This window comes from Bombus bifarius, unplaced genomic scaffold (assembly GCF_011952205.1).
Source record: "Bombus bifarius isolate JDL3187 unplaced genomic scaffold, Bbif_JDL3187 scf7180000010271, whole genome shotgun sequence".
In the NCBI taxonomy this organism is placed as follows: domain Eukaryota; kingdom Metazoa; phylum Arthropoda; class Insecta; order Hymenoptera; family Apidae; genus Bombus; species Bombus bifarius.
In genome coordinates, this window is record NW_022885586.1 from 2,126,338 (window position 1) to 2,149,943 (window position 23,606).

Genomic DNA, 23,606 nt, shown 5'->3' on the forward strand with positions numbered 1-23,606 from the left:
AAAAACTCAGAGAAAAAAAAAAGAACATTGTAAGATCCTACGGTCGCTATTGCATAAGTCTACGGGATAATAATTACAAGAAATAAAAAAAGAGATACAGAACCTAGACGTGTGTGTAACTATGTATATAAATGTGCCTCTTACCCATGACCATAATTAAACAGTAGTAGTGTCTGTGCGCTAAAAGCCTAACGTGTAAAAAAAAAAGAACAAAAAACGAGAAGCGAACGAAGGAAACGTGGATATGTCAGATACAGAAGCGATAATAAAAATTAAAAAAAAAAGATGGAACTGTGTGTGTCCTGCCAACGAATGAATATTAAAATACGCGTTGCGCCGATTCTGTTACATATGTACCGCTTTTCCCATTCACTCATTCATTTCTCAGTTGATTCGAACTGCTGCGGTGCCCTGCCAATCTGATCGCGTTCATGCTTTCCCTCTAACCGTGTTATAACTTAGAAATTAGATACTTTTAATTAACATTTGTTTGGTAACATCAGTCAAGAAACGTTTAAGATCAGTCCAATGTAGAGTCGACTAATTAGAACGATAAAAAAAAATAGAAGAAAAAAAAAGAAAAAAAAAGAAAAAAGGAAAAAAGAAAAAAGATAAATCAGTCCAATTCAGTCTGAGACTAAAGCGTGTCGCGGATGGCGTTCGGATGGCTAACTACGATGATAGCAATCAGGTACGCGTCACGAGTTTGTCCCCGGTGTCTCAGCTTTTCGAATTCATCGTCGAACATTTTTCGTCTCTTCTACTACGTTTTCGTGAAACTCCATCCCTCGTCTACGCCCCTTCGATGAAAGAAGGGGCTGAAACAGCAGACGTTGCCAAGCGCGACACGTTCAATTCAACAATTCAGTCTTTCGAGGTTCGAAATCGGCTTCGAACGATTCATTTTGCACTGGCCAATCGTTAAAATTAGTAAGGAAGCACCTTCGCTCCTTGTCTTTGCGCGGGTTTCGCAAGGCCAACTACAGAGCGCGAATTCCGAGAACGGCGTGTATTATTCCCAACGGGTGACTTCGCGAGCCGTCGGTATATAATCATAAATTATTTAAAACCACAGTAGCACGGTCTCTTCATAACGCGTTAACGTAGAGCGAAATTAAACGAATGATAAACAAAAAAAAAAAAAAGAAAAAAAAGAGAAAGAAAATACTCAAATAAACTTCTACTAATATATAATTTGCAGTTAAATATTCATTCAATTTATATTAATTTCATTAATAATTTATTATTCTCATAATATAGCGCCGACCGCGGATCGGAGGGCGAAATATATATTCCGCAATTATATTTGGCCATTTTTACAGTAGTCACAAATCAATTTCTTTGAATAAATCTACTAGTTTAAATATTATCAATATCAGTTCTTTCCCCAGTACTGACTACTATAAAATTGTGTTCGTTACTCTCGTAATTTAAAGCTTCGTTCTTCCTCATTTCCTCTTTCCAACCAAACAAAGAAACACCACACTCTTTCCCGACATCGTTCCTTATTCCCCCACTCATTTGTTTGCATAAGAAAATGCTCGGCGTCGAACGTACTTTCGGAACTCTAAAGAAAATTTGCTAAAGCGATTTCCCATTTTTTTTTTCTTTCTTTCTTTTTTCTTCTCCCACTATCCATCTCGCGTCCATTTCATTCGTCGTTGAACCTCACCATCAGTCATAGAAACGGAAATCACGAGTGTATACCACGCCGAAAATACGAACGACGCGGACCACTTAACAGAATATAACCTAATTTAAATTATCATAGCCTATCTAACGATGTACAAGTGTTGTCTTCGTGTTTAACGTGTATTCCATGTTCATCGATAAGTATATGTATATGTATATCCAGCTGTCTATGTCAGTCTGTAAATGTCTCGAGTGTTTGCGCATACGTGTGTGTGCGTGTGTGTGTGTGTGTGTCTGTGTATGTCTGGCTATGTCTCACGCCGTTTGTACAATGATGCACAGTGGTAAGTTGTAAAATATATCGTATGTGTCTATGTGTGCTCTGCGAATTATTTTGCGATCGATCCTCTACAAACGTCGACGCACGACGGGATCTAGTCTGTCTATATGTTTATCGTTCAGGACCCCTCGAATCCTTCCTGACGCGCGAATTATCGTTTCAGACGATGTACTCATTAGGTACACGGGTTTCACTTTTTTCCAAGAAACTCTCAGCTTTACCTGATCGTACATTTTATTTTCCATGATGTCGCCGAGACTCTGTTTATGAGATCGTAACGAAATGGAAATAAGAAAGGTGGAAGGAAACGATGTAAAAAAAGCATCGAACGTTACCGAATGATCGACAAAATATGTATCTGAACGATCTCGTGATCATCAGGAAGTCCTCGCGAGATGGCTTATCAAAGTTCTACTAAAATATAGGTATATGCTATGTAGTCGGTTATATGTATATATGGCTATTATCGTTTAGTATATAAGTAACCTGTCAGTGTTAGTGGACCGTGTTTCCTCATTTCTCATCCCTTCCCCTATCTGAAAACCGAAGAGGTGTTTAAATTCGCGACACGGTTTCTGCCGCCTGGAAACGTTTCCCATGAAACGGTGTCGTCATCGCGGCGCCCCTTCTCCTCCAACCCTGTCATCCCCCCTCGTCTTTCCTCCGTTGACGCGCGTCTTGCCGCGATAACGCAAGAAAAAGAAAAAAAGAAGAAGAAAATTCGAAAGGTACGAGTAAGAAAGTAGACGACGTAGGCACGGAGCGGAGAAGTGGCAAAGAATCAAGTGTATGCAAATGAACGTGCCAAGGCCGCGAGGGTGAAACACGCCTTCCTTTCCTGCTTTCCTCGTCCCTCTTCTTCTTTTGAGTATTGCGAGTATAGAAAAAACTCTCGAGAATGATTCGAAAACACGATGATATCGGATATCAGCGAATTGTGTGTCGAGATGACGCGCGACTTTACGGAACGTACGATGAAAACGAAAACATAGAAGAATTAAGAAGAAGAAACGAGTGGTGTGCGTTGCGGTGATGAAAGATTTAACAGCGAAAAAGGAAAGTGAAATTAACGTTCGATGCTAACGACCACGACAACGATCAATAATAGTAATAAAAATGCAACTATAATCGTCCGTATATAATAGTCATAAAAAATAATAATATTTAATAAGATAAGGTACTTTACGTAAAGCCCGGTATATAGTATTTAAATGAATATGTGTCTGTGTGCAAGGTACCCCTCTAAAGCATTTTAATATGGAATGAATATATTAAGATAAAATATATATATATTATATTATATTATATCAATATATCTCCTGTCTCTCAGTGTCCGTCGCGGAACGAGGACGAAATTCGTCGCAGAGGAGAACGTACGTACACGGTCCCCTCCACCACGGGTACCCTGCCACTGCGTAACTTTTTTGTCATTTTTGTTTACTTTTTACAACCGTGTTACCATGCGATCGTTATCGATCCGCGACGGAGGTTCCCCACTTGTGCTTCATCCGCGCGTATTTCCCCTGCCCTCCCCCCAAAACTAATTATTCCTCCCCTCTGTAGCCCTCCCTCAACAACTAAACAATTAAAAATTCTCGAGTCTTCTGATTAATCAATATTTCGTTTACAGTCTTGTCGAAACGTTTCGGACGTTTCCGCCTAAAAGTTAGTTGGACGATGGTGTCTCCGACACCTGGAAGTATCTTTTCTTTTCTTTTTTTTTTTTTTTTTTTGTTTCATTTCTCTCCCATTCCTTTGTTGCATTACATAAATCTAACTACTGTATAGCCTGCGATTAAGCCGTGTATCGGTACAGAATGTCGTTTAAGCGCGTCTCGAAGACGAGTCGCGCGAAAGGACGTTGCACTGAACATTTGCCGTGTGATCGGCCCGTTCACGGGAATCTAAACGATTCGCGTTTGACTCGACGAGCCGACGATTCTGCGAAGCCGCCGATATCCTTCGAATCATCGCCAACGTACGACCAGACTTGGTTTTTCATCGCGAAACCCTCGGTCAGTCGGCTGACCAACTCGCTTTCGTTAGGCTCTCGGGCGATTCGAAAGTTTCACACAAGTATCGTAGAAAGATCCGGAGAGTTACGCGGTATAAAAGTAGACGAAAATAACTATGCGATTTATACTAATTTTTCTGCAGCACTACGCGCTGTAGAACATACACGATCACCGTCGTCCCCCAATTTCCTTCCAAGACTCCGCGATATAGAAATTGCAAAACTGATCAGGGAAAACGGCAAATCCGAAGTGTCGTCGTGGCAATCGTTTTAGATTCGTCGAACGTGCGTTGAAGATGACTCGAATCGATGAAAACGGGCATTCGCAACGCTGAAACAACGAGCAAAGCCTCGACTGCGGACGGGACGCGTCCGGAAGGTTGATTCTCTCACAAGCTTCCGCGACTATGTTGATGAAAAAGATTCGTTTCGATTCTTCATCGAGAAACCGAGGAATCATTTCGTATAATGAGAATAATCTCACTTCGTAAAACGCTTAGCCCTAACAAATTGATAACACGTTAGTCCGGCCAAAGATGGAGGCCAAAATTTTCAGATTTTGTACGTTTCATCGTACGGCCGTACAAAATCTCGCCCGGAGAAGTTCAACATTGGAACTCGGTGAAAATATATCGACACGTGTCGTCCCGTAAGGTGTGCACTCGACTGCCATGTTGGAATAACAATCGCCACGTTCATCATGTTCGTCTGGAAGCACTGATTTTCTGTTTCTACGAAGTCAGTCTCTTTCGATTTCCATGATATATCTCTCTCTTCGCAATACGGACGTCTCTCGGTCTCGCTCCATCGACGAAGAAGCAGCGTGCGCTCGTCGCGAACAGCATGCACGCGCGAAGTTAAAACTCTACTACGTTACACTTTCGTCTCCACCGACATATCGCCTTTTTCTCGACCGATTAAAAACTATCGACCCGAGATCACGTTACTGGTCCCATGTATCGCAAACGTTAACAGACAAATCGCCGAACTAACGAACACGTCGTCGTCGTGACGACTAACCAATCGATAATAATTAACAACTAACAACAATTCCATTTACTCGCGCGGCTTGCAGCCGTGAACGACGAAAAAAGGGACAATAACAAAGGCAACGGTAACGCGCGTTATCGAACAGACGCGGAAAGGAAAGAAAAATGAGAAGAACAATCGCGATCCTTCGAGCGGCCATGCTGTCGACAAGTTGATCGTTCTCATTCCTTGGAGCCCCCACAACGTCGTCCATTGGCACCGTTTTTTTCCTTCCTTCGTGCTTTTTCTGTCCTTCTACTAAGCTCGTTTTACAGTGTTCCTCGGCACGATGCGAGCATAACGCGACGATAACCGGCTCTATTTCTGCCTACGATGGTAGATGCTCTTGTGATTGTTCAGACTGTTGAGCGTCCTGAACACCTTGTGGCAGAGAGCGCAGACCGCGCTATTCAGGGGCTGAAAGTGTTGCTGTTCTTTGTGCCGTTTGAGGGTGAGCTTCGTGGAAAGGGTTTTACCGCAAACGTCGCAGGTATAGCATACACCCGGTGGCAGCAGTGGGTTGCCGTGTAACGGGTGCGATAATCTCATCGCGAGAATCGCCGACGGTGGGCCTGCTGGACCGTCACCGACCGATTTATTATTATTATTATTTTTTTCATTTTTCGCAAACGAACGAAAGGGAAATGCCGATTGTTTTTTTTTTATTGTCGTTGTTGTTAATCGTTATAGTTATATAGAGAATTAGCATTCAAGTGAATAAGGCGATCGAAGGTTAGACAGAGATGGAAATGAAAAAAATTAAAAAAAAGCAGCGTAATACGAGAAAGAGTTAAATAGAATTTTTTTTTTAAGCAAAGAGTGAGAGAAATGGCAAAGAAACAGTGAAAGAGCGAATAAAGTAATAAGTAATAATGTAGAGTTACGGAAGAATTAAGAGAGAAACAGAGAAATATATATATATATATAGAGAGAGAGAGAGAGAGACCAAGCACCATTGTCCGTTATAAATATCGACACCCAATTAAAAAGAAAAGATATTTTCCGTTACGAACCAATATTTGTGGCGTAGGAGGAGGCACACGGAGAGCCACGTGTGTGGATGGACCCCCAGCGCAAATCCGTGTTCGTGAAGGTAGCGGGTAGGTACACACAGAACAATGACGAACCAGAGCCGAACGTATAGCCGAGCGAGCGGGACCGGGAACAAACAAGAACAAAGATACGACTGCCATTAATATCACTGGACAAGATTAGTGTACGCTGATGGTATTCTTTAATGCGCAGGGCCGGGGGTTGATGAGGGTGGTAATGTGTGATCGGTAAGGCTAAATGCGGAATTCGTTGGCGTTCGTACGAGGTATGTAAGGTTGAAAATTAGGTAACATCAGAGGAAAACGAGTAGGAAAGTGAAAAGATTGAAGAACAAGTGTATATTCGGGCTATTTGGATGGTATTTGCGTAGGATGGTAAATGCAATTTGATGGTAAGAAGGTGACAGATTGGAGGATACACGATAAGGAAATACAGATGCATCGAGGGGCCGCCGATTTGCACGTGGTGGCAGCTATTTCGAGGGTTGTTCAACCTCCGGCCACGAGAACATTTAATTTAATTGCGGCCGCTCGAAATTCTTTTTCTCCTTTTCCGTATGATCGTACCGATCGTAGAGAGAAAGGTAGCTCGTGGCTCTGGTTTGTCATTGACCATAGGTAACGCGACGATCGAAGGATCGTCGCCACCGGAAGTCGGGATTCTCTACGAATCTCGAGGCACGGTTATCGATGCGCGTGCACGTTCCTGCGCGGCCCTGAGCCGTGACTGAGTCGAGGTCTCCGCTGCATTCTTCGAAGCGTTTTCTTTCTCGCTCATAACATTCCTTTCCTGTACGTTCAATGGCCATATACGCGAAACAATCGAAGGTGAAAACCTCGATAATATTTGCGACGACGCGACGACGCCACGACGATACTCATTGTCAGCTCTATACTCTTTTGTCGTGTCGTGTCGTATCGTGTCGCGTCCCGTCGTACCGCGTCGTGGAATGCAACGGAGAGGCATCTCGCATCTTTCTAGGTGGAGAAAGCGAAAGGAAGAAACACGACGGCGATTTGTTGTCAACAAGCCGAAGGACACGAGAAAAGGCTCCTCGTGTTCGTTCTAGGGCAAAGAAAGATGGAAGTAACGGCGAATACAGGCAGTGCAGAGCTGGCGCGCGCGTCCTCGGGACTGGCACATAACGGCGTATTCACGACGGTCTGACCCTCGGTGCTGTGGAGCGTGAACGCGTACCCATTGACTCGGGGACGGCCACGAGGCACCTCGGGCGGCGAATATACGTGTCACGGGGTCTGGGGCTTACGTAGTACGGTGGGGTATGCGTGTATATGGGTCGGCCGGAAGCGCACGCAGGGCAACGAGGTGTAACGCGGCCAAACAAAACACAGAAAAGAAAATATAAAACGCAGCCGAGGTTGCATAATAAAGCCGCGAAGGTTAACGAGACGCACGACGTTACCCGCGTGCACCTTTCTCCGATACGTGAAAAATAACAGGGGGCCGCTCTCTCTCAGCGTACAAAAAAGAAACATTTTATTCATATAAATAATCATGGATAAATTCGAAGAATAATATCAATATAATAATAATTATCATTCATTATCGTAATGCAATAGTAATAAAGATAACAGATCGTCGACGATAAGTCCATTCGAAAATCTGATTAATCATAGTTACGAAACGAGAAAACAAGGATACGATAAGCGTATACGTGTGTGAGTACTATTGGACGTACGCTATCCCCGAAAACCCGATAAGAGAACAATAATAATTAAAAAAAAAAAAAAAAGAAGAAACAAGGAGAAGTAACAATATTAGAGACTAAAAAGAGAAGAGAACAGAGTATGTATCGTATATGTGCGTGTGTGTACGTATTTATAAACTTCTATATATTCGTGTAATTACGTTCGTATCGATAAATTCAGATATAAAAGACTTTCTTATTTACATGAATACGTACGCACGCGCCCTCTACGGCGTCTATTTTCGTTTGAACAGAATTTATATGTAGATTCTACGTAATAGGCGACGCAGTCTTCGTCAAGAATATTCTACGATCGAAGTCGATGTTTTTTTGCGCCAGCTTCGATTCCTTTCGAAGGGTGAATAAAAAACGCGAGAGCTATCACAATTTTCATCTCGATATCGCAGTCGCAAAATAACAAAAAGGTAACCATTAGATAGAATTCTCGCGCTAACAATAATCGTCGAAAAATCCAAACAAAAAAAAAAATAGAAAAAAAAGACAAACGAAGTATATTAAAAATAGAAACGCGTACCTTTGTAACAGAAAAACGAGAAAAAAAAAGAAACCCATCCGAGCGATCGGTGAAACACGTCTCGAACGTAGAATAAATTAAGATTAATACTAAATTGTAACCGCGAACGATGCCACCGTTGCGTTGAACCAATCGAAATCGACCGAGCGAAATGCAACCGCTAATTTAGCAATCGACATTGATTGTCTCGACGGAATTGTTCTCCGTGGTGAGTAACGCGCGTGATGCCGATACACATCGTTCTTGTTGTTTCCGGTACCGTTACAATTTCCCAAAAATTTCGGCGCACGTGTGCAACATGGGCGGGAGGAAGGAACGAAAAAAGCGTTTCGGTACTTTTCATTGCACCACATCCCGTAAGAACGGTATATTAAGTAACTTTCCTTTGGCTGCACCTTAAGGTACCTCTACACGTATTTCGATCGTCACATTCGTCGCTCTCTTGTTAAAGGAGACAGGTAAGAATCGCGTGCGAGCGGAGCAAAACGAGCAAGGTCGTTCGTTGCTGTTCTCAGCCAGTTCCTTCTTCTCGTTCACGAGTCTGGACGGGAAAAGGGATGAGAGAGAAAGAGAGAGACAGAGAAAGATAGAGAGACAGAGACAGAGAGATAGAGAGAGAGAGAGAATGAGAAAGACGGAAATAGGATGAAAGGAGACGGGCGATCGCGCGTCTAATATCTCGTCAACGTTCTATACGTAGGATAAGCGAAGAACATTACGATCATTAACTTACGTTACATATTATTAACTTATATATAATATATTTTCACGTTTTTGTACTGCGACTTTCCTCGTAACATCGTGCCAGGCGATACTCGCGCGACTACCCCCGATAACCACCCCTCGTAAACTAAGTAATACAAAAAAAGACTGAAAGGGGACGCTTTTCATCTTTCCTTCTTCTTCTTACGAAACGGAATAGTTAAATAAAGAAGATCGAAACAACGAGAGAACTCACTCACGAATATGGAAATCCTGACGTTCCGAATCGTTTTTGCTCGACCCGAGCACCTACCTACTTATATACACTCAACGTAACATTTATATGTATATATATATATATCTCTTTGTAACCTTAGTAGAAAAATTAAACTTCTCGCGCGATTCAAGTGCTTCGAGGTCTAGCTTCATTTTATGTATTTTTTTTACGCTTTTTGTTCATTTTTTTTTTATTTTCCTTTTAGTCTATTTAATTTAAAATATTCGTCCGCTCGAACGAAAATACGAGAAACTATAATATAATAACAGTATCGCCTACTATCACATGATCTTTCCCGCGACCCGAATTCAAAGACGACATTTCCCTCGACATACAGCTCCTACTTCGTGGAGGAGACAAATGCGACATCAATGATCCACGGTAGCGCTAGAGAACGTATGCAAAAATCGACAGCCTATCGTAAGTAAATATCATATCTCGTAATGAAAGAAACGGGACGCGTCTAGCAATCCTACGACGATATTGCCATGAAACCGATATAACGTAAATTGGACCAGTGTGTAGAGGAGATTCTTTAACGACTCGTTTACGACGTGTGTGTACGTTAAACGTTAGCCGACGAATGTTTTAAACTCTCGTTTTGACGGCGTACTATGATCGTCGCACACGTGAAACACTGGCACCGTTCTCGATCCCTAAATTCTCGATATCTCGAAGAACGAATATCGAGAGACAGAGAGATCCAGAGGACCAAGAAATCCATCGAAGGTTTCATGGACCTCCGGCTCTCGTTTATCCCAGTCGCGACTGTTGTTGCTGTTGATCCTGGTGCTGTTGTTGCGGTTGTTGTTGCTGAGAGGTAACTCTGTCCGAGTGTTCTCTCTGCTCTCTCTCCCGTTCGCGCATCTGTTCCATCTCCTTGCGTTGCTGCTCGTTCTTGCTGTGTTGCCGATGATAGATGCTCTTGTGGTTCCGGAGGCTGTTCAGGCTCGAGTAAACCCGCTTGCAGATGTTACAGATCGGTTCCTTGCTGGGCCTGGTGTGCACGTTCTGTATGTGCCGCCTCAACCGCGTTAGGGAGGTCAGGATTTTGTTGCAAGGCTCGCATCGAAACTCATCGGACGCGCCGCTGCCGGCCAACTGACCTGGCGGCAGAACCAGACACAGGGGTTACTTTTGGTTTTGTGCTCGAACGTCAGGTCGGACGTAGGTCGGACACGTTAACACGGAACGAGGAAACCCGTTCCCCTCCGCTCTAGAGTCCTCTCTCTAGTCACACACATCGCGTGTCCCGCGATCCTCGTCAATTGTTCTCTTTCACTCTTACACCACCATCTACCACCTTTTTTTCCGAGCCGAGAGAGAGAGAGAGAATTCGTGCGCCCTTCTCGATTAGTCGCGCACATTGCACCGTCACCCGACCAAGCCGTGCTCAAACTGTCTTTTTTTTTTTATTTTTTTATGTTTGTCAATATTTTTGCGTTACTTTGGAACCACGTAATTATGCTTGCAGGTGCTACCCAGCATCTTCATCGTACGCCCATTCTACTTTTCATCTTTTCGTTATTACATTTTTATTGGACTTTTTACTTTTGTTATACACATACATAGTGGTACGGCGTGCGTGCTTTCCGGGGAAAGTACCTTCTGCTAGCGCGTCGTCTTACCATTGTCACCGTTTTCTACTTCGTCCATTCGTTCTTTTCGACGCGTGTCTTCCGGCGCAAATTCCTCGAAGCAGCCGCTTTCGTCGCGTCTTCAAAAACTCTAGGAAATAACTAGAAGAACGTTTTCAAAGATCCTTTCCGATGCGGTTACTACGTCGTCACGTGCAACTGGAAACAAATATTGGAACGAGATCGCTCGTTTGAAAATTTGGTGTTAACTGTGAACCGCGTCGTTACACGATGACAATGGCCACGACTAGATTGCAGAAGGCTCTTTGCCGGATCGGAAGGCAGCGTGTGCCGTACCGTTTTTCATCATTCATCGTTGTGCTCTTTTATTTTGTATTTTTTTCTTACTTTTTTTTTTTTTTTTTTTTTTTTTAGCGCATTACGATAGTAGAGTGCAAGCAATTCCAAGATTCCAGTGAACGATCGTGAGCGATGACGTTAGTGTTTTCAGAGCACCAGAGATGTATCCATGTCGATGCGTATTATTTACAGCAAGACAGAGCAGAGTAGATCTTGTAGGTATACGTGTGTGGATATATATATACAAGAGTGTGATATTTGGTCTAACGGAATGATGCGATGAAGCGAACGTTTGGTTATAATATTGATCTCTGTTTCAGCATAACGTATGATTCGCGAACGAGCAGAAGTCCTATCAGAGGGGTCGAGCTTCTTAACGACTCATCGTTACGTGCCACGGGTTGGTAATTATCAGTGAAACAACAATATTTCATTCCATCGAATTCTCCTTTATTTTCTCAATTCATTTCTAACGACATTCACGCTATTACTATGGGGCGACAGTTACGTTTCGCGCGGTTTACCTTAGCGTAACTACGATTCCGCGAGCGATCGATTCGTGTTGGCGGTGTATAACGCGGCAAGCGACGACGACGACGACGTTGATCGTGTCAGCGAGGCATACTATAGAAAATGAACGGTCGCGATCGTGAGTCCGTGCATGAGAAAGGCGCAGAGACGAGGCGAGGGGTGGCGGACGGAACGATACGAGAAACGATACGAGAAAACGAGTCTCTCAACCGTATCGGTACCGAAAAATTGTTTTTCAAGGTTCGTAGATAGATGGGTTATAGTCCAATCGACCGATAAATAGATTCGTCCTTGGTTCGAGCGTTTCGCGAGATACCAGCCTCGCGTTTCGTGCGAAAAACCACTCTGCCGGCAAAAATTCGAACCGACGACGTGTTCGCGACTCTATTCTGGCTCGATCGAGAGAAATTGCACAGCCACGCGATACGCCCATCGATAAATATACCAGCAGCTAATCGATGGGAAAACGCTACAAGGTCGACTCTATCGTCGGCACGGCGATGAACTACCCTTTTGGCTGGATCTCTGGGGTAGATGAGGAAGAGCACAGTCGTACCACAGGAGAGTGGTATCGATTTTACCGTGGAAAGACACTCGCTCGAGCCATGAACTTGGCACGAAACTAGTCCAGATGGCGGAACTTATTATTCGAAGGGTGCGCGCGTAACGCGACACGATCGACTGGCAAAGGAGGAACAGAACGTTCCGCGTGAATTCTTTGAGGTAACGCGTATGCATAGGTTTCGATTCGCGACTCTCTTTGGCGTGCATCGAGGTAACTCGTTTTACGATCAGAAGACTAGGATTAATATTATCTCGGTAACGCAAGCGTTTCAATCGAAACGAAATAACGCGACTACTCAATCAACGTGGTACTTATAAAATTATCTAAACGATGGTCGAACGTCTCTTTGCTTTCTCATGCAACGAGGAACGACGATTAATCGCGTTCCAGAAGGTCGTACGGTTCTGCCGTATACTCTTCTCTTGATTCCGCGTCTCTTCGTGCGTAGATCTCTCGGGGCAAGACGGAACCTCGACGCAAATTCGGTCACTAAACCATGGATGTCGGTCAATACGTGACCTCGCATTGTTCCTCGTGTTCCTTTCGCTCTTTTCTCGCGTGGTACTGGCTCTTGTGACTGACCAGACTGTTCCTCGACTTGTAGCTTCTACCGCATTGATCGCAGGAGAGCGACTGCGGTACGTAAAAATGCGTGTCCGCCAAGTGCCTCTGAAGAGACCACGCACGAGAGAAAGTCTTCTGGCAGAAGCTACAGTAAGTGCCGGTGATCGAACGGCTCGAGTATTTAAGTTCCTGCTCGACCTGAGTTCTGGAGGCGTCGCGAAGTTTCGACGCCGGTTGCATGTTACCATTCTGCGTTAGCCAACGAAGATCGGCAAACGGGACAGTTTCGTTCAACGTCGTCCTTGGTTGCTGGTGTTGCCTGTTGTTGGTGTTATTGTTACCATTCTGCTGACGCGTCTGCTGACCATTAGCATTGTTGGCCGAGCCTCGATCCGATTGCAGATCGATCTGCTCGTTGAGCAGACAGGACTCGAGCTCGTCTATCTTCGGCGACAGAGGTTCCGACTTGAGCACGATCTGCATCTGATCGTTAATGTCGTCTAAGAGATCGATAATGGGCAGCTCCTGGTGCTGCTGGTGCCCCTGCATCATCTCGCACTGACTAGTTGCCGTACTTTGGCTCGATTGGCCGGTTAGCCGTTGACCGTCTCCGTTGGTAGCGGACTGCCAACCCCCGTCCTCCTCGGCGACCTCCCGGTCTGCAACCAAAGAGGAGGGGGCTGAGTCCATCGAGATGTCAAGCGAGATGTTCACGCCGATCGATTACCAGCGGATTCACGAGCGCGACGATCATCGTCGGTTTGCATGGCAAGAAAACCGCGACCGAGAGATCACAAAACGGATGGCAAGAGAGGGATGACGCGCGCGCGACAGGCCAAAGAAAAGAAGAAATCAAGAGAAACGCGGCTCGTTTCCCGACTAAACGGATGCGGACGCTGTTAATCGTTCGCCGGCTAAAAGGAGGCAGGAATCGTAGCGGAGTATCGCGAGCAACACGAAGACGAAGAACTGTGTAAAGAGAGCGAGAAAGAGCGATCGGGGTAGAAGGGCGAAAGGAGGGTTGAAAGGTGGACTAACGGAGCTGAGGAAGGTAGGGCGAGTGTACATTCATCGTCTCATAAAAGCCAGTATAACGTCCGCGAGGATGAGATGTCGATACAACGAGAGAGCAGCAGTAGTAATAGGAGTAAGAGTAAGAGTAAGAGCAGGAGCAGGAACATAACGGCGATGCTTCTTCTTTGCGGGATTTTACCCAGCCGGTTACCCTAGCAACGGAACCCCCCACGTACGACGCTCCTTCCCCCGTTTTTCCGTGGTGCCGGGAAGGGGATATATACCTAGGATGCGTATTATTCTTAATAACCCCCGTATGCCGTTGCGCTGTATTATGACTGATGTTGACTCTAAGCGCGGAGAGCCACGGCGATCGATAGCTCGCTACCACCGCGACTATGAGAAACAGGGAAAGAGAGAGAGAGAGAGAGAGGGAGAAAGAGAGAATATACTACGACTAAGGGAGGGCCAAGGGGTTGTAAAGAGGAGAGAGAGAAAGGTGAAGGAGGATAGGGCCGAGGGATCGGCGGGGAGAGAAAAATCTAAGTAGCTTCCGGATTGGTTACGCGAGTCTTACGAACTTTTGAAAGAGTTACGTGGACAGTGGTGGGGACGAAGACGGGGGCTGCGAAGCGAGGAGGCCGCCAGGAAGAACTACCCTCTCCTCGACCGCGGCCCTTTTTTCATCCGATGCGGTTGCGCGTTTCACGAAATCAGTGCGATCAAACGATAAGTCTTTTCGGATATCGGATCCTATTTAGTCACGGAGAAGCGAACTTCTTCTACGTGAACGAAAAGGACGAAGGAACGCATCATCTCGCGCCAGTTAATGGGACGTCGTCGGAAAATTTCACATCTCTGTAGAATTTAGGAAATTCATCGAACAGACAGAAGAGATATTCCTTTACGCCGCGATCTAGTTTCTATATAGAGAGAGCACGGCCGCGTCTTTCTACAACGCGACGAATTGCACGGAACGTTGATCGAACTCGGTACCGATAAGAGGAGAGCCGGCGGAGAGGAGGCGGCACGAACGCACCAAGCCAATTTCTTCGCGAGATACGTTCTCGCACGCTGCTGGGCACTAGCGGCGAGGCACGAAACTAAAGTGTCTCAATGAATTAAGCACCGCGACCAAGTAGACCTTCACCTTGTCTTCGAACCGTGGTGTTACGCCTCTGCCACAGATCGCGAGAGTCGTCACGATACGTAAACGAGTTTCGCCGAATTTTCAATTCCCCCCCGCGAACAAATACTCGGATGAAAATTCGTCCTGCGAGTCTGTCGTCGACCGTGTAACCGGTTCTTCGCCTTCCTCTCCCCTCTTACGTAACTCGCGCGAATTTGCAAAAAGTCAATGTCGAATTTACCGAGGGAAAGGTCAGAGATGCATCCGAGAGATGCGATGAGTTCGATCCGACGATCGGTCGAGAGACGGAGAAATTTGTCGGAAGAAGCGTATCGTTTTGGAAAGTGTTGCAGAAAAAAAAAAAGATCCGAGCCATGACAGCAAATGATATAGAGCGAAAGTGTAAACGCCTCCCTCTCTCCCTCTCTCTTTCTTTCTCTCTGTCTCTCTTTCTGGCTCTCCTTCCCCTGTCTGGCCCGTTCCTAGCCCCCCTGTCATCCCATACTCTCTCGTTCTCTGTTGTACACTCGTCTTCGTCACACCCGCGCTCACTGTTGCGCAGTTTTCGAGGTCACCTCAAGTTCATCATCGATAATAGCACAAGGCGAAAACAAGCAGCTAGACCTGGGCGTCCCCGATAAGTACATACTACAGATAAAAAATTCCATCGGATTTGGTTCAGAACGAACTTTCGTTTGGCCTTGGGAGGCGCCGCGTACGCGGCCGAAAGTAAATTGCCAACGCGGATCGTTGGCTACCGAAACGAACGACAAGAGGCAGAGAGGAAAGGAGACGGCCTGAAAGAAGAGAGAGAACGAGCGAGATGAGTAAGTATCGAGTAAATAGACGTATGCAAGGCGGACTCGCGGACGTCACGTAAGCAAGAGACAGACTTTCGCACACCATCGGAATCGACAACGTCGACAGATGGCAGCATGAATTCCGTGTTTCGCAAACAGGCCATTAACAAACGTTACGTAACCCGAAATTTCTTTCCTTGGCTACTATGTAGTTTGCCGATTCGATCGAATATGAAACGCCCTGCCCCGTTCCCCTTCCCGTTCTTCGGGCCACGTCAATCGCTTCCTACGAAGTGACGAAGCAAGGATTCTATTCGAAAAACACGAACAACAAAAATCCTACGTGTAATCCTTCGAGCTGTGGAACAGTCGATGCGCGTTCCGACGAACCGTCGTTTTCATTATCGAAACATCAGAATACCAAAGTACATACGTGCAAACTAAAGAAGCTGTTTGCTCTACATTCTACGTATTATAACATTTTTATACGCTCCATCAATTAAATCCAAGCCTGTTAAGATTCGTATCACAAAGATTCGCATACGACGAAGATGAAATGTAAAATCTGATGAAAGGAACACTCCAGTACTTCGATATTTTTTGCGGCCTGATTTTCTTCCAATTCGTCGAAACGGCAGTTCGTCGGGACACGCGTTCGTTGCAACTGCAGCCTAAGTCGTTGGTCGAGCATTTCGCGGGATCGACCGAAGCGTGGACCATCGCTTTCGTGCGAAGAATTCGGTCGGCCATTAAAAAAGGCCGAAGGAAAAACGAGGCGAGGAAGAATACGTGGCGGAGCGCGGTATGTCCGGCACTGAGAACGTCCCGTGAAATAAATATTTGCTCGATGCGCTGCAACGCGCCCTCTGATACAAAGAGACAGAGAAAGAGGATAAAGTGCTCGACTCCAGAGCTCGGCACCCGCTATTTTTATGCGGCCGGGTTTTACAACAGGTTACCGCGGATGCAGGCGTTCGCGGAAAAGAGCAGAAAACGAGAGAAAATAAAGGAAGAAAAAAAAAGGGGGGATGAGGAAGGCGGGGGTGAGAGAAAAGGGAGGGAGGTGGAGAAAAGGGAATCGTGACGGTGGCGGGACCGTGGCGGTAGTCCCGCTACCAACACCGCTACGTATCGGCTTTTTAAACAATTTTAGTGGCGAGCGGGAAACGGGCTAAGAATATCTAGGCCCGGGGAAAGAATTTCTCCTCTCTTTGCGATAATGACATCGAAACCGGCCGAGAAACGCGGGCATAGACGCGCGCGGAGAGAAAGGAGCAGAATGAATAGATTTAAAATTAGACCGCGATAAACGCATCTTTCTCCGAGTGTCGGTCGCTCTATGCAAAACTTCTCTCTCGGGCACACGCTTTAAATAAATGACAACGAAATATATTGTACGCGCGCGTATAAAATGTTATATACAAGAGATGCTCGCGCATCGTACAACGACCTGCCTTTGGAAAAAAAAATAAACGCATCGATCAGGTCGCACAATTATTTTAATTTCAAATGTTACGGCGTGAAATTCATCGTTTCGGACAGCGAAAAAAAAAAAAAAAAAAAAAGAAGAAAGAGAAGAGACAGACACAGTGTGAAAGGTTAACGCGATCGATCGTATAATTTTCATTGTTTCGCACGATTTCCTCTCTCGCCGATCTATAATATCGTGCATTCATAACGACAGTATCGATGTAGCAGAAATGACCGTATACCAGAAAGTTCGAGAGCAAAATTCGTTTGGGAATTTTTTTCCGGCGGCCTCGACGAATCTGCCTAGAAACACGCGGACCGCCATATGCTCGCAGCCGGCTCTGCGCGGAATAAAAAGATCTTAACCGTGTGAGTACAGAAGAGAGGCGAAGGAACAAAGAAACTCGCGCTCTCGTCTAAGGCTGATCGCTCGACAAGTGGTCGTACGTTGTACTTTCTATCTGGCACGATTGTTTTTTACGTAACCAGCCATTACGAATTAAAGATGATTAAGGAACGGGCGCTGTGCGCGCTATTTACAAGACTAAAATTTCACTTTATCTGTGTGTCGAAATGATAACGCGTTTTCTAAATTGATCTACGAAACTTCTAGACCTTGATCTTTTCCCCCGATTAACTTGCACGATGTTGTTTCATATGTCGAAACTATTGCTATTATCGCCGGAACTATCAATATTATCAAAAATCTGCTATCATAAAACACCATCGATCGTCGAAACGAACAAGCGGAATAAAATACTCAATATAATCTAACGTAGAAACAAACACCTATAAAATCGAGTCAGGTGTGCCGTGCGTTCTTTCGTTTTAATTTTAACGCAAACTCGCACCGTTCGGTTGCCCGTCGTTTAACAAACGAAACGGAGTAGGTGGAAAGTTTCGCGGGACCGACGACCCTGCAACTATCTCTCGGCTGAAACCTTGCCAAAATCACGTCGCTGCAGTTCGTTCGGTCGAACAAGAAAAAAAATTGTCCGTCGCAAGCGGGCATACGCGCGATAGATAGGAACCGACAAGCCTTAGCCGAGATAAAAACTGCGAAAAAACAAACAAGCATTCGTCGCGTACGCTGCAAGTGACCGATTAGAGAGGCGTGCTTGGCTAGAAATTTTTCAACGGAGAAATTTTCGCGGCCAAGAACGATGCGCGCTATCGTTTTTAACGGCACGTCCAAACAACTCGTCTATTCTTGCGTCGAAACGACGTAACGTTCTCTGCTTATTCGCTGCGCTTTGTTGTCTCGCGAGTGCAGCAAACCGAAATGTACAGAAGCGAAAAGAGTAAAAGAAAAAAAAAAAAAAGAAAAGAAAACAGAAAAGGAGGGGGAGATGACTTTCTGAAAAGAACGGACTGACGATCACGTCGAGAGAAAATACGCCGTGTTAGGCTCCGGGTCGAACAGCTTCGCGAACCAGCCACGTATAATTTAATGTGTCTAATGATTCGCACTGCGCCGCAAGAACGTGAGTGGCGTACCAAGGTCGTCGTATTTTTAGTTAGGCCAATGTTTAGTTGGCCACGTTGGTCGGAGATAGAGGGACCTTGAATTTTGCGGATAACATCTGTGGTCTTATCGACGGCCCCTGATAACTTTTTCAGTACTAACCTAGTATAAGCCAGTCGTTCAAATATTAATCGAGGAGGCGGGCGAAGCCGCACCTGAATTTACTTAACGACACTGTTAGAACGCATTTAAGACCTTCTCCTCTGACGATCGCGAAACCGAAGACGACGTATCCCCATGATCGACGATATTTTTTTGTTTTCGTTTGTTTTCTCGTTCAGATTGCGCGGCTTTCGAAACTTTGGGTATTTAAGCGTTTACGATCGTGATACCTCTGCGATCGTCGTTCGTTCGTCTCCATGGTGAAAAAAAAAAAAAGAATAAGAAAATGGCTACGTTTGTCTAATCTAGCAGATAATGCATCTTGCTACTAAAACGAGAACACTTCGTATTCCTTCGGCAAAGTCGAGTATGTTGAAACGTTTACCGTTATTAAGCGAGTTTACCGTTAACCCCCGCCCCAGCGAGCGCGTTCGCTCCACGACCCCCCAAATATGCATAGCGTACAAGCGTGACGTACAGTAAAAAGAGAGCAAATTGTCCGTCCCAGCGAGTGAGAAAAAATGGCCAATAAGTCGGCAGATATACCGTAATGACGTTACCATATGGTACACGCACGTCAGAGTCAAATGTCTCTCGAATAATATAAAAGAGTGTGACAAAATTGGACGACCTATCACATCCTCTTTCGTAATTGGAAACGAACAAGCTGCAAAGTGTCTCGTGACGATGTGTTTCACGATTATAATTACGTACAATTACGGTGTAATTGCGAACTTTTCAAATTGGTAATACACGATAACGTCTGTAAAATATATAATGATAAAAGAAAAATATATTTTATAATTACGTTGCTCGATATATATATATATATATGGTAATATGCGTATATGTTTACATGTGTAAAGAACATATAAATATATATATATATATGTATAATATTCGTAAATATAAAATTATAAGCAATGTCATAATGCTGTCGTATCGGCGATATCGCGGCAGCGGCGTGTTTTCCGTTAACAAACGTTAATGGGACGACAACATTGATACAAAACTTAACGATGATTTGGACAATACGAGCACGGCACGTATACATATATATGTATATACATATATATGTATGTATATATATATATATATATAGAATGAAAGATCAATCGTCGATAAAAGTGACATTTGACGCGATTCGCGAAACTCAAAGTATTAATAAATCGGTAATACTTTGGCAAATTTCTTCGAGGATTTATTAGGTGTACACAAAGAGAACAGTCTGTCGCTGCATCGTTACTCATTAACTTCTTCTGTACTTTCTTTTGCCTTCTTTTTTTTTTTTTTTTGTTTTAGATCTTTTTCTTTCATTTTCTACTCTTTTATCGTTTCTTTCTATGAAGAGGGGTCTTTTCGATCTTACTTTCTCTTTTTTTTCATTAAACATGGTAGAGATTGCGGCAGATACTTTGTACAGTGATGCCAAACAGTGATGGTTTCTTTCATCGCTTTGTGCCAATTAGAATGATCGTAGCGAATTCGACGAGTCGAAAGAACGAATGTATCTGCTGTTCTTTGCCTGTAGTCATCCGCGGAGAGCGTCTCCGCTCTATAAAACGTATCGGCCGCGTGTAATCGCGGCATGTTTCGTTCTAACCTGGAGATACAGGGAGCAAACGAGGCGCGCGATTTAAACGGATTTGCTCCCGGTTTGATTTGATCGAATGGCCGAACGTTTATCCATTCTTCTCCGAATTTTCAGTAAACGACGAAAGATGAAAGGCGAAGCACAGTTAAAAGAAACAAAAGAAGTAAAAACGGATGATAGGTGAGCAGATAAATCCCTTCTAACGTCGCGAATTCGTTGATAACCGCGGGAACGTTATGACATCATGAAATGCAAATGCAAGGTAAATGGTATCATTTAAGTAATGATGATATCAATGATTTTTGTAACGCATGCCAATTAGAAGAAGTTTTAATCGTCCAAGCAGACAGTAGTGCTCTTTCACCGCAACCAAATAAAAAAAAAATATATATATGTATGTATATATATAATATGTATAATCATTCTTATAATTCGTGATTTGTTAGTGTTTGATATAACTGCACAAGTCTTTTAGTTACTTTATATTAGAGCGAACCGCTACACCGCAGACAAATGCGGCCACGATGTATCGACTGTCGATAGAAAATAATGGAACAGCATAGAAATGCCCTGTGAAAAATCAACAGAAATCAAAGGTTCAAGTCAACCCCAAACAGGATCGTGCGTGACAGATTTCCAGAACGACCATACGAACCACGATCTATGTATATATGTACACGGGGTGGGGGTTGTCCACTTCTCTGTCGAGTCCTCGATCGTTGATATTCTAATGATTTTCACTAGGGCAGAGCTAATAGCAAATATTCTTACCTTGCGAAGTTCCTGCCAAGTCCGGTGGTTGCAACCCGTGGCCCAATCCTGGAAATTTCACTATCGTCACACGTAGCAACGAACATTCTTTCGCACTATCGACCGAACAACGGCCTGTACGCAACATCGCAATTAACAGAGACTCGATGGAAAGAATCTTCTATAATCGTCTTCTAAAACTACTTTGCTTATAAGGGGGGAAAATATGAAAGGAAGGATAAAGAAAGAATAGAAAAAAAAGAAAGGGTGTGAAATAACCATATCAGTGTCCTGTCGAGTTTCGAACGCAGAAACCAAAATAGCCAAAAATCACGGGAGGGAAAACTATAAAAGGCAATGCAAACGGGGTTAAAAGGAAATCGTGCTCGATGCGTGTGTGAGGGGTAGACGATGAAAATTGGTCAATGCGTACAGGCCCAGTAGAAACGCGAATGATGTACGTACCTGACAATGGTGTATGCTCCGTGGCTAGCGCTGCCATACTGAAATTAAAGCTTCCAGGCGTGGGGAAGATTTTCGTTTCGGACAAAAAATTCGGGGTGGACGTGTGTTCGGATTCGGCCTCGTGCTCGTTACTGCTGGCCGACGCGGGTGGCCGGTCCGACGCCGCAGCTCCAGAATCCGACGAGTCTTCGTTGTTGCCTCCGTTACCGCTGTTACCACCTGTCAGCTCCAACGGCTCGCACTTGATGTTGTCTTCCAGGGGGCTGTTCTCCTCGTGCACGCCGTTACCCTCGACCTTGCTCGACAGATGGTTGTTCTTCACCATCGAGAAATCCGTGGGAGTAGCGTCGTTGTTGTTGAGAGGCGGCGACGGCACCCTCGGCTTCTTCGCCGACTCATCGTGCGGATCCGGTGTTCGTCTCTCGTTCCTGCGTATCTGCGCTCGACGTAGCAATTGCTGCACGGTCGTCGGTGTCGGGGTTACTGGTGTGGGCGGGGAACCACCCCGGGGGAAACTCTCTTCTGATTTTTCGTGAAAGGGAAGGTGGTTACCACCGGCAGCCAACGCGCGTACATGGGATAGCTGCAATTAAAAAGGAAACAAGAAAAAAAAAACAGAAGTAACGAAAAGGAGCATCATGCTCGCCGGTAAAACGGTGGCGGGTTGTAAGGTTGAAAGAGAAAAGAGTAATCAAGGGAAGAGATCGTCGACGAAGAAAATACTCGATATATCGCTCGACGGTACCGCGCATGCCCGCCAGAACACGATCACGATTGCTCGCTTTCTATTTGTAATGCAATCTGGTTATCTTTGTTTGCTTGACCTAGGACAATTATGGATTGGAATCAAGATGGATACACGTTCTGCACCGAGATAAGGTGTTCTTTAGTTAAAAGTCACGTCTCTATCAGAGATAACATTCAAAGCATAATCAATTTGCGAGGTACCGAGGCTCGATATTACTCGGATATTACATATGGCCGATGGGTTGCTGTGTGTTCCACGAACGCTAGAGAAGAAAATAGCAAGGAAAACGATCGGAGGAATGCTTACCTCGTCCCTGTCTGTTTGGTCGGCTTGTTGCGTAAGTCCCGATACCCTGAGGACTTCGGCAGTCTTCAAAAAACTGCTAAGGGAACGCTGATGCACGTTCACTTCCCCGTGATAGATGAACTCCACCAAAGCGTGCAAGTCGCTGAACGCTACGTCTTGAAGTACTATCACCGGGTGTTTACACGGTGTGCTCTGCAAAAGGGCAAGCAAGGAGGAAAAGAAGAGACGTTTTCTTGCAATGGTTACACAATGACGTTGCACTCGATACATCGCTGGTACGGTGACAATAAAGAATGTAGATTTATACGATGGATCGGCGCAAAATCGCGGAACACAGGATCAGATACGATGTCTATGTCTTACCTTGAGCAATTCTCTAAAATAGGGACTGCATGCGGAAAGTACGACGCGGTGCGCTTTGAGGCTTTTGCCATCGCAGGCCAATGTGACGTCCACAAAATCTTCATCGTCCCTTAAGTTTTCAAACGCCGACGTTATACTGCTTTGGTAATTGTTCCATCGCAGACAAAAGTGTTGCGTATCTACCATCGTTATATCTATTCACCTATAATCAGAAATAATGTACGCTATTTAAACCAGCGAAAGCTTGACACTTATCTTATCGCTTAATAAAATATGCCTTGGCTGGCCGAGTCTCGACCAAGCAACATTTTATAACGCGAAATCTAAGGAGATTGGTCCGATTCGAGATGCGCGCCAGCGTTACGAATATGTGCACCAACGTCGGCCAGGAAACGAAATTCGAATGCCGAAACTTTCTAGTTGTGCACGATAAATCGCGAGTCGATAAGTCTG

At 44.8% G+C, this 23,606-nt stretch overlaps 1 protein-coding gene across 17 annotated transcripts in view; it reads right to left on the reverse strand.

The window, feature by feature from the left end:
- LOC117216280 (broad-complex core protein isoforms 1/2/3/4/5) overlaps positions 1-23,606 on the reverse strand; it is a 56,323-nt gene that overhangs the window by 14,418 nt on the left and 18,299 nt on the right. For 10 of the 17 annotated variants that reach the window (XM_033462867.1, XM_033462871.1, XM_033462874.1 and 7 more), the window contains 5 exons: positions 23,154-23,355; positions 22,791-22,982; positions 21,737-22,319; positions 21,293-21,352; positions 11,656-13,546 (listed from right to left, as the gene is read on the reverse strand). In XM_033462867.1, coding sequence (XP_033318758.1) covers positions 12,831-13,546; positions 21,293-21,352; positions 21,737-22,319; positions 22,791-22,982; positions 23,154-23,339 — 1,737 coding nt within the window. In that variant the 5' untranslated portion in view covers positions 23,340-23,355 and the 3' untranslated portion in view covers positions 11,656-12,830. Of the gene's footprint in view, positions 1-9,489; positions 10,397-11,655; positions 13,547-21,292; positions 21,353-21,736; positions 22,320-22,790; positions 22,983-23,153; positions 23,356-23,606 lie in introns of those variants that run through there. The other 7 variants (XM_033462878.1, XM_033462882.1, XM_033462876.1 and 4 more) reach the window with 5 other exon arrangements.